At 42.5% G+C, this 19,491-nt stretch overlaps 1 protein-coding gene across 3 annotated transcripts in view; it reads left to right on the top strand.

Moving 5' to 3' along the window:
* The first annotated feature begins 6,653 nt into the window (after positions 1–6,653).
* The window catches only part of ece2b (endothelin converting enzyme 2b), a 78,000-nt gene continuing 65,162 nt past the window's right edge, over positions 6,654–19,491 (top strand). The window contains exons 1-2 of one of the 3 annotated variants that reach the window (XM_014161965.3): positions 6,654–6,755; positions 6,911–7,056. In XM_014161965.3, the coding sequence (XP_014017440.1) occupies positions 7,024–7,056 (33 nt within the window). In that variant the 5' untranslated portion in view covers positions 6,654–6,755; positions 6,911–7,023. Of the gene's footprint in view, positions 6,803–6,910; positions 7,057–12,797; positions 13,125–19,491 lie in introns of those variants that run through there. The other 2 variants (XM_014161964.2, XM_014161966.3) reach the window with 2 other exon arrangements.

Genomic DNA, 19,491 nt, shown 5'->3' with positions numbered 1-19,491 from the left:
TGACCAAGGCCCTTCTCCCTCGATTGTTCAGTTTGGCCAGGTGGCCAGCTCTAGGAAGAGTCTTGGTGGTTCCAAACTTCTTCCATTTAAGAATGATGGAGACCACTGTGTTGTACCATTCCCCAGACATGTGCTCCTACACAGTCCTGTCTCGGAGCTCTACGGACAATTCCTTCGACCTCATGGCTTGTTTTTTTCTCTGACATGCACTGTCAACTGTGGGACCATACAGTGGGGCAAAAAAGTATTTAGTCAGCCACCAATTGTGCAAGTTCTCCCACTTAAAAAGATGAGAGAGGCCTGTAATTTTCATTATAGGTACACTTCAACTATGACAGACAAAATCAGAAAAAGAAATCCAGAAAATCACATTGTAGGATTTTTTTATGCATTTATTTGCAAATTATGGTGGAAAATAAGTATTTGGTCAATAACTAAAGTTTATCTCAATACTTTGTTATATACCCTTTGTTGGCAATGACACAGGTCAAACGTTTTCTGTAAGTCTTCACAAGGTTTTCACACACTGTTGCTGGTATTTTGGCCCATTCCTCCATGCAGATCTCCTCTAGAGCAGTGATGTTTTGGGGCTGTCGCTGGGCAACACGGACTTTCAACTCCCTCCAAAGATTTTCTATGGGGTTGAGATCTGGAGACTGGCTAGGCCACTCCAGGACCTTGAAATGCTTCTTACGAAGCCACTCCTTCGTTGCCCGGGCGGTGTGTTTGGGATCATTGTCATGCTGAAAGACCCGGCCACATTTCATCTTCAATGCCCTTGCTGATGGAAGGAGGTTTTCACTCAAAATCTCACAATACATGGCCCCATTCATTCTTTCCTTTACGCGGATCAGTCGTCCTGGTCCCTTTGTAGAAAAACAGCCCCAAAGCATGATGTTTCCACCCCCATGCTTCACAGTAGGTATGGTGTTCTTTGGATGCAACTCAGCATTCTTTGTCCTCTATACACGACGAGTTGAGTTTTTACCAAAAAGTTATATTTTGGTTTCATCTGACCATATGACATTCTCCTAATCCTCTTCTGGATCATCCAAATGCTCTCTAGCAAACTTCAGACGGGCCTGGACATGTACTGGCTTAAGCAGGGGGACACGTCTGGCACTGCAGGATTTGAGTCCCTGGCGGCGTAGTGTGTTACTGATGGTAGGCTTTGTTACTTTGGTCCCAGCTCTCTGCAGGTCATTCACTAGGTCCCCCCGTGTGCTCCTGGGATTTTTGCTCACCGTTCTTGTGATCATTTTGACCCCACGGGGTGAGATCTTGCGTGGAGCCCCAGATCGAGGGAGATTATCAGTGGTCTTGTATGTCTTCCATTTCCTAATAATTGCTCCCACAGTTGATTTCTTCAAACCAAGCTGCTTACCTATTGCAGATTCAGTCTTCCCAGCCTGGTGCAGGTCTACAATTTTGTTTCTGGTGTCCTTTGACAGCTCTTTGGTCTTGGCCATAGTGGAGTTTGGAGTGTGACTGTTTGAGGTTGTGGACAGGTGTCTTTTATACTGATAACAAGTTCAAACAGGTGCCATTAATACAGGTAACGAGTGGAGGACAGAGGAGCCTCTTAAAGAAGAAGTTACAGGTCTGTGAGAGCCAGAAATCTTGCTTGTTTGTAGGTGACCAAATACTTATTTTCCACCATAATTTGCAAATAAATTCATAAAAAATCCTACAATGTGATTTTCTGGATTTTATTTCTCATTTTGTCTGTCATAGTTGACGTGTACCTATGATGAAAATTACAGGCCTCTCTCATCTTTTTAAGTGGGAGAACTTGCACAATTGGTGGCTGACTAAATACTTTTTTGACCCACTGTATATAGACAGGTGTGTCTTTCCAAATCAAGTCCAATCAATTGAGTTTACCACATGTGGACTCCAATCAAGTTGTAGAAACATCTCATGGATGATCAATGGAAACAGGAAGCACCTGAGCTGAATTTTGAGTATCATAGCAAAGGGTCTGAATACTTATTTAAATAAAGTATTTCTGTTATTATTTTTAATACATTTGCAAAAAATTCTAAAAACCTATTTTTGCTTTGTCATTATGGGGTATTTTGTGTAGATTAATGAGGAAAATGTTTTATGTAATCCATTTAGAATAAGGCTGTAACGTAACAAAATGAGGAAAAAGTCAATGGGTCTGAATACTTTCCGAATGCACTGTATATAAAGAAAATACACAAGAACCAAAGCTGGGTCTTGTGTTGAGAAGAGCTTCAATGGGAGACAGTTTGAGAGAGAGAGGGTGAGAGAGGTAGAGAGGAAGAAAGAAAGGTGAGAAAGACTCAGCAGCACAGAAACAAAACTTGATTGACTTTAGAAACAAGAAGAAATGGCTTTTCCTGAGTGCCACAGTGGTGCTCTGTGAGATACCTGAGACCAACCCACCTCAGTAAGACATTTGTGTTGACAAAGTGTGTGTGTGTGTGTGTGTGCACACAAATGAGCATGTAGCAAAAACAATTGTGAGATTAGATTGGTGTGCGGGAGAATGTTTACAGTGCCTTGCAAAGGTATTCATCCCCTTGGCGTATTTCCTACTTTGTTGCATTACAACCTGCCATTTAAATTGATTTTTATTTGGATTTCGTGTAATGTACACATACACAACATAGTCCAAATTATTGAAGTGAAATGTAAAAAATAACTTGTTTAAAATATATATCTTTTAAAACTAACGGAAAAGTGGTGCGTGCATATGTATTCAACCCCTTTGCTATGAAGCCTTTAAATAAGATCTGGTGCAACCAATTACCTTCAGAAGTCACGTAATTAGTTAAATAAAGTGTCACATGATCTGTCACATGATTTCAGTATATATACACCTCTTCTGAAAGGCCCCAGAGTCTGCACTCCCACTAAGCAAGGGCACCAAGCAAGCGGCACCATGAATACCCTGAAGGAGCTGCAAAGCTCCACAGCGGAGTATCTGTCCATAGGACCACTTTAAGCCATACACACAGAGCTCCACAGAGAAAAAAATAAGCAAACACGTTTGGTGTCAGCCAAAAGGTATGTGGGAGACTCCCCAAACATATGGAAGAAGGTACTCTGGTCAGATGAGACTAAAATGTAGCTTTTTGGGCATCAAGGAAAACGCTGTGTCTGGCGCAAACCCAACACCTCACATCACCCCGAGATTACGATCCCCACAGTGAAGTATGGTGGTGGCAGCATCATGCTGTGGGGATGTTTTTCATCGGCAGGGACTGGGAAACTGGTCAGAATTGAAGGATGACGCTAAATACAGGGAAATTCTTGAGGGAAACCTGTTTTCAGTTTTCTAGAGATTTGAGACTGGGTTGGAGGTTCACCTTCCAGTAGGACAATGACCCTAAGCATACTGCTAAAGCAACACTCGAGTGGTTTAAGGATAAACATTTAAATGTCTTGGAATGGCCTAGTCAATCCAATTGAGAATCTGTGGTATGTCTTAAAGATTGCTATACACCAGCAGAACCCATCCAACTTGAAGGAGCTAGAGCAGTTTTGCATTGAAGAATGGTAAAAAAATCCCAGTGGCTAGATGTGCCAAGCTTATAGAGACATACTGCAAGAGACTTGCAGCTGTAATTGCTGCAACAGGTGGCTCTACAAAGTATTGACTTTGGGGAGATGAATAGTTATGCACGCTCAAGTTTTCAGTTTTAATGTCTTATTTCTTGTTTGTTTCAGAATAAAAAATATTTTGCATCTTCAAAGTGGTAGGCATGTTGTGTAAATCAAATGATAACCCCCCCCCCCCAAAAAAAAAATAAATAATTATATTTTAATTCCAGGTTGTAAGGCAAAAAATAGGAAAAATGCCAAGTGGGGTGAATACTTTCGCAAGCCACTGTATGTGTTTGTGTGTGTGTTCACCCATAGATTGAATCTCAGTTATTGTTGAGGTACAGGTAGGCCTGAGAGATGCTGATTTCAAAAGACAGACCTATCAATAACCGTGTCTTTCCACTATCCAGTGACCTTGTTTTCCTTTTAGAATGTTAAAAACAACCTCTATGTGTCTCAGAGCTGACAGTACAGGCTTGGTGTATTGATCACTGAATGGCTCTCAAATGAAGGTGCTTCAAGACGCACAGGGGATGGAATTTCATAACAAGTACCTAAAAATAAATGAATAAATGCTTTAAATTAACACAATACCAGAAGCTAACAAATCATCCATCCCTTTGTGTTTGTGTCTGTGTGACCTATGGGCCCTGGTCAAAAGTAGTGCACTACAGTGGATAAGGAGCCATTTGGGACGCAATTTGTTTTTTATTAATGCGGTACACCCGTATATCTATCTAATGACCTCCAAATGTTGGTCATCTGTGACTTGTCACCCAATGCATTATTTCTGGACTAAAGAACTGCTGCAATTTCAGAGGTTCTTCAAATCACTGCACAAGTGTGCTGGTCTGAAGCCAGTCAACGCATTTTCATTTTGGTTTGTAGCCATTGCAGCATTATTCAATTACTGGCCAGCCACTTACAATATTTGATTGATGCAACGTATAGTTGAAGTCGAAATTTTACATACACTTAGGTTGGAGTCATTAAAACTAGTTTTTCAACCACTCCACACATTTCTTGTTAACAAACTATAGTTTTGGCAATTCGGTTAGGACATCTACTTTGTGCATGACACAAGTCATTTTTCCAACAATTGTTTACAGACAGATTATTTCACTTATAATTCACTGTATCACAATTCCAGTGGGTCAGAAGTTTACATACACTAAGTTGACTGTGCCTTTAAACAGCTTGGAAAATTCCAGAAAATGATGTCATGGCTTTAGAAGCTTCTGATAGGCTAATTGACATAATTTGAGTCAATTGAAGGTGTACCTGTGGATGTATTTCAAGGCCTATCTTCAAACTCAGTGCCTCTTTGCTTGACATCATGGGAAAATCCAAAGAAATCAGCCAAGACCTCAGAAAAAAATGGTAGACCTCCACAAGTCTGGTTCATCCTTGGGAGCAATTTCCAAACGCCTGAAGGTACCACGTTCATCTGTACAAACAATAGTACGCATGTATAAACACCATGGGACCACGCAGCCATCATACCGCTCAGGAAGGAGACGCGTTCTGTCTCCTAGAGATGAACGTACTTTGGTGCGAAAAGTGCAAATCAATCCCAGAACAACAGCAAAGGACCTTGTGAAGATGCTGGAGGACACAGGTACAAAAGTATCTATATCCACAGTAAAACGAGTCCTATATCGACATAACCTGAAAGGCCGTTCAGCAAGGAAGAAGCCACTGCTTTAAAACCGCCATAAAAAAGCCAGACCAAGGTTTGCAACTGCACATGTGGACAAAGATTGTACTTTTTGGAGAAATGTCCTCTGGTCTGATGAAACAAAAATATAAATGTTTGGCCATAATGACCATTGTTATGTTTGGAGGAAAAAGGGGGAAGCCAAATAACACCATCCCAACTGTGAAGCACGGGGGTGGCAGCATCATGTTGTGGTGGTGCTTTGCTGCAGGAGGGACTGGTGCACTTCACAAAATAGATGGCGTCATGAGGAAGGAAAATTATGTGGATATATTGAAGCAACATCTCAAGACTTAAGTCAGGAAGTTAAAGCTTGGTCACAAATGGGTCTTCCAAATGGACAATGACCCCAAGCATACTTCCAAAGTTGTGGAAAATGGCTTAAGGACAACAAAGTCAAGGTATTGGAGTGGCCATCACAAAGCCCTGACCTCAATCCCATAGAAAATTTGTGGGCAGAACTGAAAATGCGAGTGTGAGCAAGGAGGCCTACAAACCTGATTCAGTTACACCAGCTCTGTCAGGAGGAATGGCCAAAATTCACCCAACTTATTGTGGAAGGCTACCCGAATTGTTTGACCCAAGTTAAACAATTTAAAGGCAATGCTACCAAATACTAATTGAGTGTATGTAAACTTCTGACCCACTGGGAATGGGATGAAAGAAATAAAAGCTGAAATAAATCATTCTCTCTACTATTATTCTGACATTTCACATTTTAAAATAAAGTGGTGATCCTAACTGACCTAAGACAGAGAATTGTTACTAGGATTAAATGTCAGGAATTGTAAAGAACGGAGTTTAAATGTATTTGGCTAAGGTGTATGTAAACCTCCGACTTCAACTGTTTAAGTGAACAATGCTAAAATGTGTTACAGACAGACGCACACACGTAAACAAGCGAATATGCCACACACGTGAGAGCGAACATGCACACACAAACAAATGAACATACACACATCTCTGATACATTGTAACCTACACTAAACGGATATGTACAAGTAGGCCTACTTGAGTGAATAACTGCCCCAGTAAAATCTACTTTTTGTGCAGGATGTGTGCCAAGACCATTTTTTTCATTGTAGCCTAGGCATCGGGTTGGGGTGCTGAGGGGTATTTCTAGGAAAGAGAATTGCAGTGAGATAGGCTACACAGTGAAGGGCAACAGCTGTGTGTCAAGGGAAATAAATACTGACTTCACCCTAATATTTCAAATACTAACAGAAATGCACCTGGTTACAAGGGAAGGGATGTGTGTCCATGGGTGTGTAGGTGTGTATGTGTGTGTGAGTGATTGAGTGAGTGAAAGAGAGTGAGAGAGAGAGAGAGAGAGAGGGGAAGGGGTAGAGGGAGGGCGGGGTGTAGTCTGCAGTGTGATTGCAATCTTCCTTCTCGTTCATCCCAGGGTTTGCCGACTACACGCGTGAAAAGGCTTTTTCTCCCAACATGGAAACGTTCTGCTGTAGGTCTATTCTGCTTGCATTCGAGAGACACTCGTTTTAGGATTAGGTAATGTTATGCTCTGGCGCGCACAGTCCATTGCGGTCCTAGATCAATACGGATAGATTGACATGTGTGGGTTTAGTACATGTCCTTTTGTTGTTTGTTGTTCCACAGGATTTGATAGAGCGAGAGAGATGGCTTCGCGATCCAGCCACTGGAATCGTCAGCAGCAGAGGTAGAGTGTCTCTTGCACTCGCCTCGCGGTCGATTTTGCTGTCTGTTGCACGATGAGCGTAGCTCTGCAAGATTTGCGGAACAACGTAAGTCTTGTAATGATTTGATCATCTTCTCAAACGTGATGCTTCTCTTCTCATAATTTATTAGGAGACAGAGCCCCGCGAACTCGTATGTGATCGAAACCAATTGCAATCAATCACCATATTTATTTTGTTGGGTTTCTTACTGCTAAACCATTTCGCAGTCATGATTCGAATACGACTTGCTTATATTCTGCACATGTTGTAGGCTATGCGGACAATAATGCTCGAGCAGATTCCCAGGTAGGCTTTTGTCCTCCTCATATCCATCCTTAAAATACTGTGTTCGGCGCTCACTGCCCATGATGAAAATAGTGCGCTTGCTCTCTCCATACAAACGTCGGTATCTTTTCATAAGAGAAAGTGCAGCCTCAGACACTCATGCATAAATCCAGAAACACGTTTTTCCAGCATAGGCCTACATGTTATTACATGTAATAATTTGATTGTATTTATTTGAAGTTGTTAGAGAGAAGTTTCTTAGTCCAAGGCCCATGGGCAGACACCAGTAAATATTCATAGAGAGGCTGAGGTTTTATTCATTGTCATCTCTTTAAGGGCCACACAGCCTATGGTTGAGTTGCACTGTGTTCTCTCTATCTCACTCCTGAGCTCTCTCTATCTCACTCGGGTGCATGGGCTTTAGTTTTGGCTCACACAGTTGTGGAGCTTAGGAGACACTCAGTTTGAACGCCACATATAACAAATTTAGGCCTAACTTGTTTATTTTGAACTTCTCCATTTTGCTTTTTCATTTGTCCTTGGTTTTGAATATAATATATAGCCCTTTAATCTCACTCAAGGGCTTCCTTCAGGTCTTGTATTTTGTTGACTGGGTGTGCCTTGCCCAGACACTGTTACCTATGTTGACTAAAGTAGGCATAAGGACATGATATGGCACTGGAGTAAAATCATGTATTTTACTATGATAACCAACACACAGCTGTTGACCGGTCACACGGGACAGGCATTTTTGTTTTGTTACGTTGAGATTCCAGTCCGACAGGCTGTACCTGTTGTTGCTATGGCGCTGTTGCATTGTGTCGTTGTCACCTAAATATTATGGGATGTAAAAATGCACAACAATGACCATCTATTGTATTCAGTATCAGTATTGGAACAGTATTATGATACCAACGTGAGATGTGAAATGTCTGTTGTGATCCAACAGATAAGGCTATCTGGTTACAATTTGGGCTGGATAGGTCTTGTGTGTGTGCGTGTTTATTTCTGTGTGTGTTTATTTATGTGTGTTTGTCTGTCAACCATCAAACGGAGAGCAGGTGAAGTAGGCCTACTGCATGGGATCTGCTTCAGGCTTATGGCTCTGTATAGACCTGTCTGTAATGTAGGGCTAAGGAGCTGGAAGAGCAGTCCCCGACCACTGCCCAATATGCCGTGAATCAATTAGTAGCCTGTAGTCCCCGAGGGCATTTCTGAATATCTTCATTATCTCTCTAATGAACATCATTAATAACGCAATCGGTGTACTGGGCCACAGTCGAGCAGGCTGTCGCCCGCTAGACACACTGTGCACTAACTCAACAAACTGTTACAAGGCCTCTACTGTTCCCAGTACCTGTGTTAAGAAGACCAATGGTATTTACACTGCCTCAAAGGGCTGATCTCATCACACTTTAGCATGTAGGACATCAAAGCACCTCAGGTCTGTCCCAGATAGTAGCATGCAGAGACATGCACATGTGTGTATGCCATGATACACTTACTTGCACAGGCGTGAGGAACAAACGTTTACATACAGAGATCCATTTCCATATTTAGTCAACTTTTCTTTTGATTAACTGCCTTAATTTTGCTGGACCCCAGGAAGCAGCAGCTAATGGGGATCCATAATAAATACAAATACCCAAAGGGATTTACAGTGCAGACATACAATTTCATATTAGTGATCCCAGGGGGAATCAAACCCGCAATCCTGGCATTGCAAGCACCACGCTCTACCAATTGAGCCAAACAGGATTATTTCAAGGAAGCAGCAATGACGCACAGACACGCCGCCCTGAGGTGGTTGCTCGGTAACGGTAACACTTTACTTGAAGCGAACAGGAATAATGCGTTATCACTTGTTATAAGCATGTATGAGCATATATATAACTTATTATAAGGCATATGATGATAATAATATCTCTTAAATCATTATGGGATGAAGCTATACTATACTTGTATACTATACATGCTATACATACTTACAATGTGGAGGAAATGCATCAAAGGGGCAATCCAGAATTCGAAAAGCAACAAAGCCATCACCTCGCCACTTGTTTTGTTAAACAGCTGAGGGGGCTGGAGAAATGTAACCACTCTGAAATTCATAGACAGAGATATAGATGCAAGGACTGACCATCCATGTCATGAGATCAACATTATATTTTTTAACCATGTTTCTTAAGGAAAATGCATATGCATTTTTTATACATTGTCTTATGTCTCTGGGTGGCCTCAACCTCAAGTAAAGTGTTAGCAGTTGCTTTGCTGTGACCAATTGAGGGAGTGATGGGAAAGGCCAAGACTGAGTGACGGCTGGAGAAGGAGGCCCTTGAGTGACCTGAACCCGGGGTTTATCAGGGCTGGGTATCCTGTGTGTGCGTGTGTGTCCTGCCTTAGGGCGGTGGGGTGAGCCCCTTCCTGTCTGAAGCAAGACTCCATCTGTCCTGGCTCCATCGGCAGGGCTGGAGAGGTCAACGGCTATGTCCTAAATAGCACCCTATTTCCTACAAAGGGCTGGCCAAACATAGTGCGATACTGTATCTAGAGAAAAGGGTGCCATAATTTGAGATTTGACTAATTTATGAATAACCCTATGCAGGCTCATCATCAAGACTTGAGACAATGAGCTGATTTGTTAAGATCATGTAAAACCCTCACCACTGTCATTTGTCACTAACTGTCATCCATTTTAGCCTGTGTATCCTACTGCTTACTGCTTTTTATTTAAATGCTCTCTGACATATTTTAAGTCCTCCCTCCTCTTCCTTCTACTTCCCTCTATTCCCCCATAACATCTCTCCTGGCAAATCTTTCTCTCTAACTCCTTGGTTGCTTGACAATGTTTCTCCCTCTCTCTCTCCATCTGTTCCACCCACCCACCCACCCACCCCCACTCTCACTCACTCACTCACTCACTCACTCACTCACTCACTCACTCACTCACTCACTCACTCACTCACTCACTCACTCACTCACTCACTCACTCACTCACTCACTCACTCACTCACTCACTCACTCACTCACTCACTCACTCACCTCACTCACTCTCCCTCCCCTAATGATCTGGTTGTTTCACAACTGTGCACTGTATCGCCCTGAAATGGACAAAACAGGAGGAGAGGAGGGGTGGATAGGCATGAGGAGGTAGTTGTGGTTATGACCATATGAACGGACCAGGAAAAACTCTGGGCCCCAGTTATAACCTTAGGCCCCTGTAAGGTCACATGGTTAGGGAAAACTCAGGGCCCTATAGAAATGAGGTTAAGAAGTAATTTTTTTGTGCCTTGCGTTTGGTCTAGTGGATAACATCACCGCCCTTTAGCACTTATCTGCAAGAGTCTGCATGGGATGGAATCCTCGTCCCTCCGCAACTTTGTCTCACAAATGTCTCCTCACTTCTCTGTCTACCTACACTACCCTGCCTGTGCAATAGAATACCTAAAACATACCTAGAGTGGGAATTCCACTTTGTAAAATAAAATAAAAGAAAAATCCCCTTTTCACCTATGTGTGTTGTCATCCAATATGTACTATACTGAGTATTTTATGTAAATGCATGGTGCCTGAGCATTTGAAATGTAATGAATACTTTTGGATGTCAGGGAAAGTCTATGGGAGTAAGAAGTATATATTTTCTTTGGGAATTTAGTGGAGTAAAAATGTTCAAAAATATAAACAGTAAAAGTAAAATGCAGATACCCCCAAAAACTACTTAGGTAACACATGACCTATTAAAGGAGCCAGAAAGTGGGTATATCCTCGAAGCCTCTGTTATTTTCTGAAGAGACGGACATTGTCCTTTTTCTTATCCGGACTATTCTTCTTTTGTCCTCCCCCCTCTGTCTTTCTTTCTCTCTTTCCTCCAGTCTTCTCTCCTTCCTCCCTGTTGTCTTCCCTCCTTCCTTTCGGTAGAGAGAGAGAGAGAGAAGAGAGGGGTAGCCTTGATGCATAGATCAGTGACGTCATTCTCTCTCCCTGGGGAGGACTCTACTGTCTCCCTCCTTCTCCCCGTCTGCCCCTCCCTCTCTTTTACTCTCTCACTCTGCTGTTCTCTTTAATTGATGACGCACTGAAGGGGACGAGTAGGGGTCAGGGGAGGAGAGAAACAGGAGAGAGAGAGATTAAGAGAGAGAACGTGTAATTGTTTTCAGTGTACACACACTAACAAACAGAGGAATGACATCTGTAATGTGTGTTTTTGTTGGACTGTGACAGAGAAAGCAAAGGGAAGAGATTTTTAGGTTTGTTTGTTTGAGCGTGTGTCTCTATGTGTGTGTGTGTGTGTGTGTGTGTGTGTGTGTGTATACGTACATACGTGTGTGTATTCGTACCCAATTCGTCAGCCTTCTACAGATGCACATCAATTAAAGCAAGGTTAGTGTTTCAACAACACTGGACTAATGTTGCTTATGTAAGATTTACATAACAGAGTAGCGGCAGCCTCCCCGGTTTTGTTTGTTGTGCTTGTTCATTTACAGCGCTCGCAGTGTGCTCTTGTGATGTGCGCTCAAGTGGCTAACTTCATTAGGGCAGCATTTTGTTGTCGGCAGAGAAGAGAATGTCCTTTCTGTGCTCGAACAACAACAACAGTCATGCAGGCTCTGGCTAAAAGTAGTGCCCTATATAGGGAATAGCGTTCCATTTGGATCCTCTCTGTGGTGGCTGACTGTAACCAGGGAGGGAAGGGGGCGGAGGACGCCCTCTAGGGGTAGAGGTATGGAAGTGCATAATGACAGTGGTCACTGAACAGATGAATGGTTTGGTACACTATTAGGTTCTAGATAGCACCTTTTTTTCTAAGAGTGTAGAGCTCCATGCATGAATGGGCGTGTTATTATTGTCAGGACAGATACCAAATCTAGGTTTAATATGTGCCACAAGTTGTAAAATGATTGCAAGAACAGGAAAGCGCTGTGATGAAACGATGAAATAGCTTTTCTCTTTCCATGCTTGTGTTTCTATCTCTCTCTCTCTCTCTCTCTCTCTCTCTCTCTCTCTCTCTCTCTACCTGCCAGTCTTTCTCACTTTGAGGAATGTGGCTTTCGTTCCCTTGGAATTGTCTGTCCTTTTTTTATAATAATGCACACAGAAGCAAACTTGCCAAAGAAAATGGACCCACCTCCCTTTCCCCTCTATGGGGTAAAATTACCCATTCATTTTTCTCTGCTTCCTCTACTTCACCTCTCTATCTCATTGTCAGTGCTTGTGTGCTTGTTCCGTGTACTTCCCATTTTCTTGCACTTTTTCCTCTCCTTTTCTAAGAAGTATATCAAAATCAGTTTTACAAATCTCACACTGTTCCAATCCCTATCTCTTCTTTCTTTCTTTCTTTCTTTCTTGCTTTCTTTCTTTCTTTCTTTCTTTCTTTCTTTCTTTCTTTCTTTCTTTCTTTCTTTCTTTCTTTCTTTCTTTCTTTGTCCTCCCATCCCCCACCTCCTTAGCAGATTCCCGCCTCTCTTCCTTCACCCTCTCTCCCTGTGTCTGTCTTTCATTCTCTCTCTCTCTCTCTCTCTCTCTCTCTCTCTCTCTGTTTTCTTCTCAACCCCCAGCTCATGCTGTTTGTCTGCTTTATTTTACTCTGTAACTCGCCCTCTTTCACTCCCACTGCCTTCCTTTCACCCTCCCTCGCTCTTCAAATGCTTTGTGCTCAGTGATTATAGTCCTTCACTAACTCTGCATAGAGGGAGAGAGTGAGAGACAAAGAAAAGAAAGAAAGAAAGAAAGAAAGAAAGAAAGAAAGAAAGAAAGAAAGAAAGAAAGAAAGAAAGAAAGAAAGAAAGAAAGAAAGAAAGAAAGGGAGACAGAAGAAGTGTAAGGACAAACTCTTGAATACTTTATTAAAGGTAAGTAAAGCGTAAATGTTCTCATTTATCCCTCCATCTCGCTCTCTCTCGTTCTCTCTCCTTCCATCTCCCTACTTCTCTCCTATGATTGTTCTAAACTGAGAGAATAAGCTTATTGCCCATAAACCACCTGTTGACAGCTGTGCTGTGCCGGGGGTGTGTGTCAGGCTGTTGCTAGGGGAAATAAAAAGTGTGTGTGTGAATGTGCCGGTGTCTGTGTGTGTGGGAGGGAGTTGTTGTGACCGTCTGGCTTGAGCTCATTTTCAGAGAGAAGAGAGAAAGGTCACGAATTGAAGAAAAGAGGAAAGGGAGATTGCTGAACCCCTACTTCCGTTTCTGTGTCGCTAGTGAGCAGCAATTTGATGCGTGTGTGTGTGTGCGTGTGTGTGAGCAGGACTCTACCCTCAAGTCCAGGATGCAGTGGGCTGATAGATAGAGGGATTTGAAATGGTAAAGGACATGGATTCTCATGCACACACGCATGTGCGCCCACACACACAGAGACGCACACTACCATTTGAGGGTCCAGTGCAAGTGTATGTGAAGGTCAAACACTGAAGTGGTGAAAGAGGGACAGGGGGTGTGTTAGCTCTGAGATGTAAGCAAAGAGAGGGCCGTTATTTACTTACTGCTTCTAAGGACAACATCGGCCCACAGCTGGCTAGATCGAAACGGCTTGTATTGCGCAATAGTCCTGATTCTCACGCTCAGAAGTATGTCTCAGAAGTATGCCTTGCGAAGCAGGATGTGAAATCTGACACCACTTGAACCTGGTTTGTCCCTCCTACCATTTCATTCACTCTTCTGACTGTCCATCAACTCCTGGCTGATCCCTAGGTCACAGCCACGAACAACGCATATGCCTGGAATCCTAACATCGTAACGCAGCAGGAGAGAGGGGTTTCAGTGCTGTAGCACAGTCAGAGTTCGATTTCTAGCCCATAATGTAAAAGAATTCATAGATTTTAAACAACAAATATTTTCTATTTGTCATAGACAGACAAGACTAATATGAGTCGAAAGGGGAGTTCTTAACGAGTTCAGGAACTAGTTAGATCTCTGTGAGACGTACACAGCGAAGGGGGCAGACGTTTTGATCGAGACCTTTTCTAGCACTAAATATAGTAATATGTGTTTTATCGTTATTACGAAGGTCAAATCTTATTGTTACTCGTTTGAAAAAAATCGAAGTAATTATGAAGCCTTATTCATACAGTTTTAAAATATTACATATTTTCATATTTGTATCATATTTGTACTGTGTACTTGAGCTTGTGTCCTCAAAAGTGACAACACAATTTATAACTATTTTTACCAGAAATGTGAGATTTGATCCTTTCTTGGAGTATGCAGCATTACAAGTTATTGTTTATGGCCCTCTTGTGATAAATAATTACTTTTGGGGATTACGTAGATTACATTTTCCATTACATTTAGTTACATTTAAGACTTGTGACTATTCTAATGGTTCCATTTTCCCAGGCACCTTGGCAAGTCACAGTGAAACACAGCTTTAGTATTTGAAAAAACTAGCGTTTGAACCCAGGTCTGGTTTGTGTGTGTGTGTGTGTGTGTGTGTGTCTTTACTGTGTATGTGCTTGAGAGTCATGCTGGTGATTATTTGTGTTTAGTGAGTTGGACCTCACCCATGTCTCATGACGTCTGTGTGTCTGAGCGCCTTCACTCAGGGAAGATCAGGGTCCTGGAGTAAACGGCCCCCTTCCTCCCCTTCGCTCTATCGGTCCCTCTCTTTCCCCCCTTTCTGTCTGTTCCTCTCCCTTTTCTCTTTCTCTGCTTCTCTCCCTATCACTCTCCTCTCTCTGTCCCCCCTCTTTCTCTCTTTCTGTCTGTCCCTTTCCCTTTCTATACTTCTCTCTTTATATGTCACCCTCTCTCCTCTCTCCCATAGTCCTCCCTATCTCTCTGTCTCTCTCACTCAGTCCCTCACTAATTTTCTCTTGCTCAGTATTCTAGTCAGCAAGTCCTCCTTATCTCACCCAGTCACAGCAGGTTTTGTTTCATTCGCTCTCTTTGCCTGTGTGTCAAAACACGAGTTTGTCAAAACATGTCTGTAAGTATATATGTTTACAATATGTGTGTATGTGCGTGAAAGTAAGTGTATAACATGATAACCGTATGTATGTGCCTGCGTGCATGCATGCGTGCGTGCCTGCATATATGTGTGGGGGACTGTGGTGACCTCTGTGGCAATACGGTTGCCGAGGTGAGGTGGGGGGGTGAAGGGTGACAGTATTTCCAGCTCTTGGGGCAGAAGGCTGGGCTGTGCCAGGGTGAACTCCACCAATGCCACTTTCCTTCAAAAACACTCCACAGGAAACCACTTCAAACAATCACATTCCGCACAGTGAAAGTTACACACCACTCCTGCAACTCGGGAAAACCTCTCCCTTCCCTTCGCCTCCCTCAGCATGTTTACTCTCTCTCTCTCTCTCTCTCTCTCTTTCTCTCTCTCTCTCTCTCTCTTGCTCTCTCTCTCTCTCTCTCTCTCACACACACACATAGGCAGGCAAGCACGTATGCAGATTCACTCTTACCCAACCATGTACATACTGTATATACACACACACACACATGCAGACATACATACAAATACGCAAACGTATACTCTCTGAATCCCATTTAGGTATACAGTGCATTCGGAATGTATTCAGACCCCTTGACTTTTTTCACATTTTGTTATGTTATAGCCTTATTTTAAAATGGATTAAAACGTTTTTTTCCTCATCAATCTTCACACAATACCCCATAATGACAAACAAAAAAAGGGTTTTAGAATTTTTTGCAAATGTATAAGAAAAAAACCCTGAAATATCACATTTCCATAAGTATTCAGACCCTTTACTCAGTACTTTGTTGAAGCCCTTTTGGCAGTGATTACAGACTCAAGTCTTTTTGGGTATGATGCTAAAAGCTTGGCACAGCTGTATTTGGGGAGTTTCTCCCATTCTTCTCTGCAGATCCTCTCAAGCTCTGTCAGGTTGGATGGGGAGTGTCGTTGCACAGCTATTTTCAGGTCTCTCCAGAGATGTTAGATCGGGTTCAAGTCTGGGCCCTGGCTGGGCCACTCAAGGACATTCAGAGACTTGTCCCGAAGCCACTCCTCCGTTGTCTTGGCTGTGTGCTTAGGGTCATTGTCCTGTTGGAAGGTGAACCTTCAACCCAGTTTGAGGTCCTGAGATGGTTGTCCTTCGGGAAGGTTCTCCCAACTCAACAGAGGAACTCTGTCAGAGTGACCATCGGGTTATTGGTCACCTCCCTGACCAAGGCCCTTCTCCCCTAATCGCTCAGTTTGGCCAGGCAACCAGCTCTAGGAAGAGTCTTGGTGGTTCCAAACTTCTTCCATTTAAGAATGATGGAGACCACTGTGTTCTTGGGGGCCTTCAATGCTGCAGACATTTTTGGTACCCTTCCCCAGATCTGTGCCTTGACACAATCCTGTCTCGGAGCTGTACGGACAATTCCTTCGACCTCATGGCTTGATTTTTGCTCTGACATGCACTGTCAACTGTGGGACCTTATATAAACAGGTGTGTCTTTCCAAATCATGTCCAATCAATAGAATTTACCACAGGTGGACTCCAATCAAGTTGTAGAAACACCTCAAGGATGATCAATGGAAACAGGATGCACCTGAGCTCAATTTCTAGTCTCATAGCAAAGGGTCTGGAATACTTATGTAAATAAAGAATTTCAGTTTTTTATTTGCTAAAATTTCGATAAACCTGTTTTCGCTTGGTCATTGTGGGGTATTGTGTATAGATTGATGAGGAACATTTTTTATTCCATTTTAGAATAAGGCTGTAACGTAAGAAGATGTGGAAAAAGTAAACGGGTCTGAATACTTTCCGAATGCACTGTAGGTGAAAGAACACCCTGTGTGTGTGTCTGAACATTGCATGTGTGTGTGTGTCTGAACTCCTGAACGTAACCCTAACCTTTACCATAGCAAGTTGTTGCATATACAGTCAGTTTACAAGTTTACATAAACCTTAGCCAAATACATTAAAACTCCGTTTTTCACAATTCCTGACATTTAGTCCTCGTAAAAAAATCCCTGAATTAGGTCAGTCAGGATCACCACTTTATTTTAAGAATGTGACATGTCAGAATAATAGTAGAGAGAATTATTTATTTCAGCTTTTATTTCTTTCATCACATTCCCAGTGGGTCAGAAGTTTACATACACTCAATGAGTATTTGGTAGCATTGCCTTTAAATTGTTTAACTTGGGTCAAACGTTTCGGTTAGCCTTCCACAAGCTTCCCACAGTAAGTTGGGTGAATTTTGGCCCATTCCTCCTGACAGAGCTGGTGTAACTGAGTCAGGTTTGTATGCCTTCTTGCTCACACACGCTTTTTCAGTTCTGCCCAAATAAATTCTATAGGATTGAGGTCAGGGCTTTGCGATGGCCATTCCAATACCTTGACTTTGTTGTCCTTAAGTCATTTTGCCACAACTTTGTAAGTATACTTGGGGTCATTGTCCATTTGGAAGACCCATTTGCAACCAAGCTTTAACTTCCTGACTGATGTTGCTTCAATATATCCACATAATATTCTTTCCTCAAAATGATGCCATCTATTTTGTGAAGCGCACCAGTCCCTCCTGCAGCAAAGCACCCCCACAGCATGATGCTGCCACCCCCGTGCTTCACGGTTGGGATGGTGTTGTTCGGCTTGCAAGCCTCCCCCTTATTCTTTCAAACTTAACGATGGCCATTATGGTCAAACAGTTCTATTTTTGTTTCATCAGACCACAGGACATTTCTCCAAAAAGTACGATCTTTGTCCACATGTGCATTTGCAAACTGTAGTCTGGCTTTATTATCGCGGTTTTGGAGCAGTGGCTTCTTCCTTGCTTAGTGGCCTTTCAGGTTATGTCGATATAGGACTTGTTTTACTGTGGATATAGATACTTTTGTACCTGTTTCCTCCAGCATTTTCACAAGGTCCTTTGCTGTTGTTCTGGGATTGATTTGCACTTTTCCCACCAAAGTACGTTCATCTCTAGGAGACAGAACGCGTCTACTTCCTGAGCGGTATGATGGCTGCGTGGTCCCATGGTGTTTATACTTGCGTACTATTGTTTGTACAGATGAACGTGGTACCTTCAGGCGTTTGGAAATTGCTACCAAGGACAAACCAGGCCTACAATTCTTTTTCTGAGGTCTTAGCTAATTTCTTTTGATTTTCCCATGATGTCAAGCAAAGAGGCACTGAGTTTGAAGGTAAGCCTTGAAATACATCCACAGGTACACAAATGATGTCAATTAGCCTATCAGAAGCTTCTAAAGCCATGACATAATTTTCTGGAATTTTCCAAGCTGTTTAAAGGCACAGTCAACTTAGTGTATGTAAACTTCTGACCCACTGGAATTGTGATACAGTGAATTGTAAGTGAAATAATCTGTCTGTAAACAATTGTTGGAAAAATTACTTGTGTCATGCACGAAGTAGATGTCCTAACCGACTTGCCAAAACTATAGTTTGTTAACAAGAAATGTGTGGAGTGGTTGAAAAATGAGTTTTAATGACTCCAACCTAAGTGTATGTAAACTTCCGACTTCAACTGTACTCCAACCCAGAGTCCTGCACTCCTGGGCTGGGTAACAGTGGAAGCTGCTGAGTGGAGGATGGCTCATAATAATGGCCAGAATGGAGTAAATGGAATTGTATCAAACATGTGTTTCAGCCATTATTATAAGCCATTTCCCCCTCAACAGCCTCTACTGTTACCCTATCTTCACATCACTGAGTTTCGGGTCTGTGTACTGGTTTGTCCTCATACAGTAAATTAGAAATATTAGTAAGTTAGTTGAGCCTTGTCTGATCCAGAATTGCCCATAGGGCGTTATATACAACATTCATCTCAGGGATATTGTCATCAAAATTGAACTGGAATTACAAAATATGATGAGTAAGGCATAAAATAACAATAATTGGCTTTTTCAACTTAAATGTATTCTATACATACTGTACATTCCACTAGTAAGTATGTGTCAGGAACGGTTAATAGGGCAGGAGCATATCTCCTGTTTCTGTAGTATGAGGTAGCTTCATATACAAGTATCCCCCTGGACAGGATGCTAGTCAACTACGAAGTTACTCCACATACAGGGTTCGTCAAATGTTTAGAAACTGTTTACGTCTCATACAGAGTTCTGGGGAATTGTTTCGCAGGCGCTGTCCTACTGGCACCATTGCGGTCTCATTTCCAGTAAAGCAGCCCCACATGTTCAGCGTCATCCCCGTTCCTCTGACCCAACCTGAACACTCCAGCTGTTCCACCAACAGCCTTTGTGATTGGCGCTCCACAGCTGTTTTGGACCACCCTGTAGCCAATGAGA

The sequence above is a fragment of the Salmo salar genome, chromosome 20, assembly GCF_965601325.2.
Source record: "Salmo salar chromosome 20, fSalSal1, whole genome shotgun sequence".
Classification (NCBI taxonomy): domain Eukaryota; kingdom Metazoa; phylum Chordata; class Actinopteri; order Salmoniformes; family Salmonidae; genus Salmo; species Salmo salar.
Note: the sequence above shows the minus strand (reverse complement) of the source record. Positions and strands in the feature narration are given on the sequence as shown.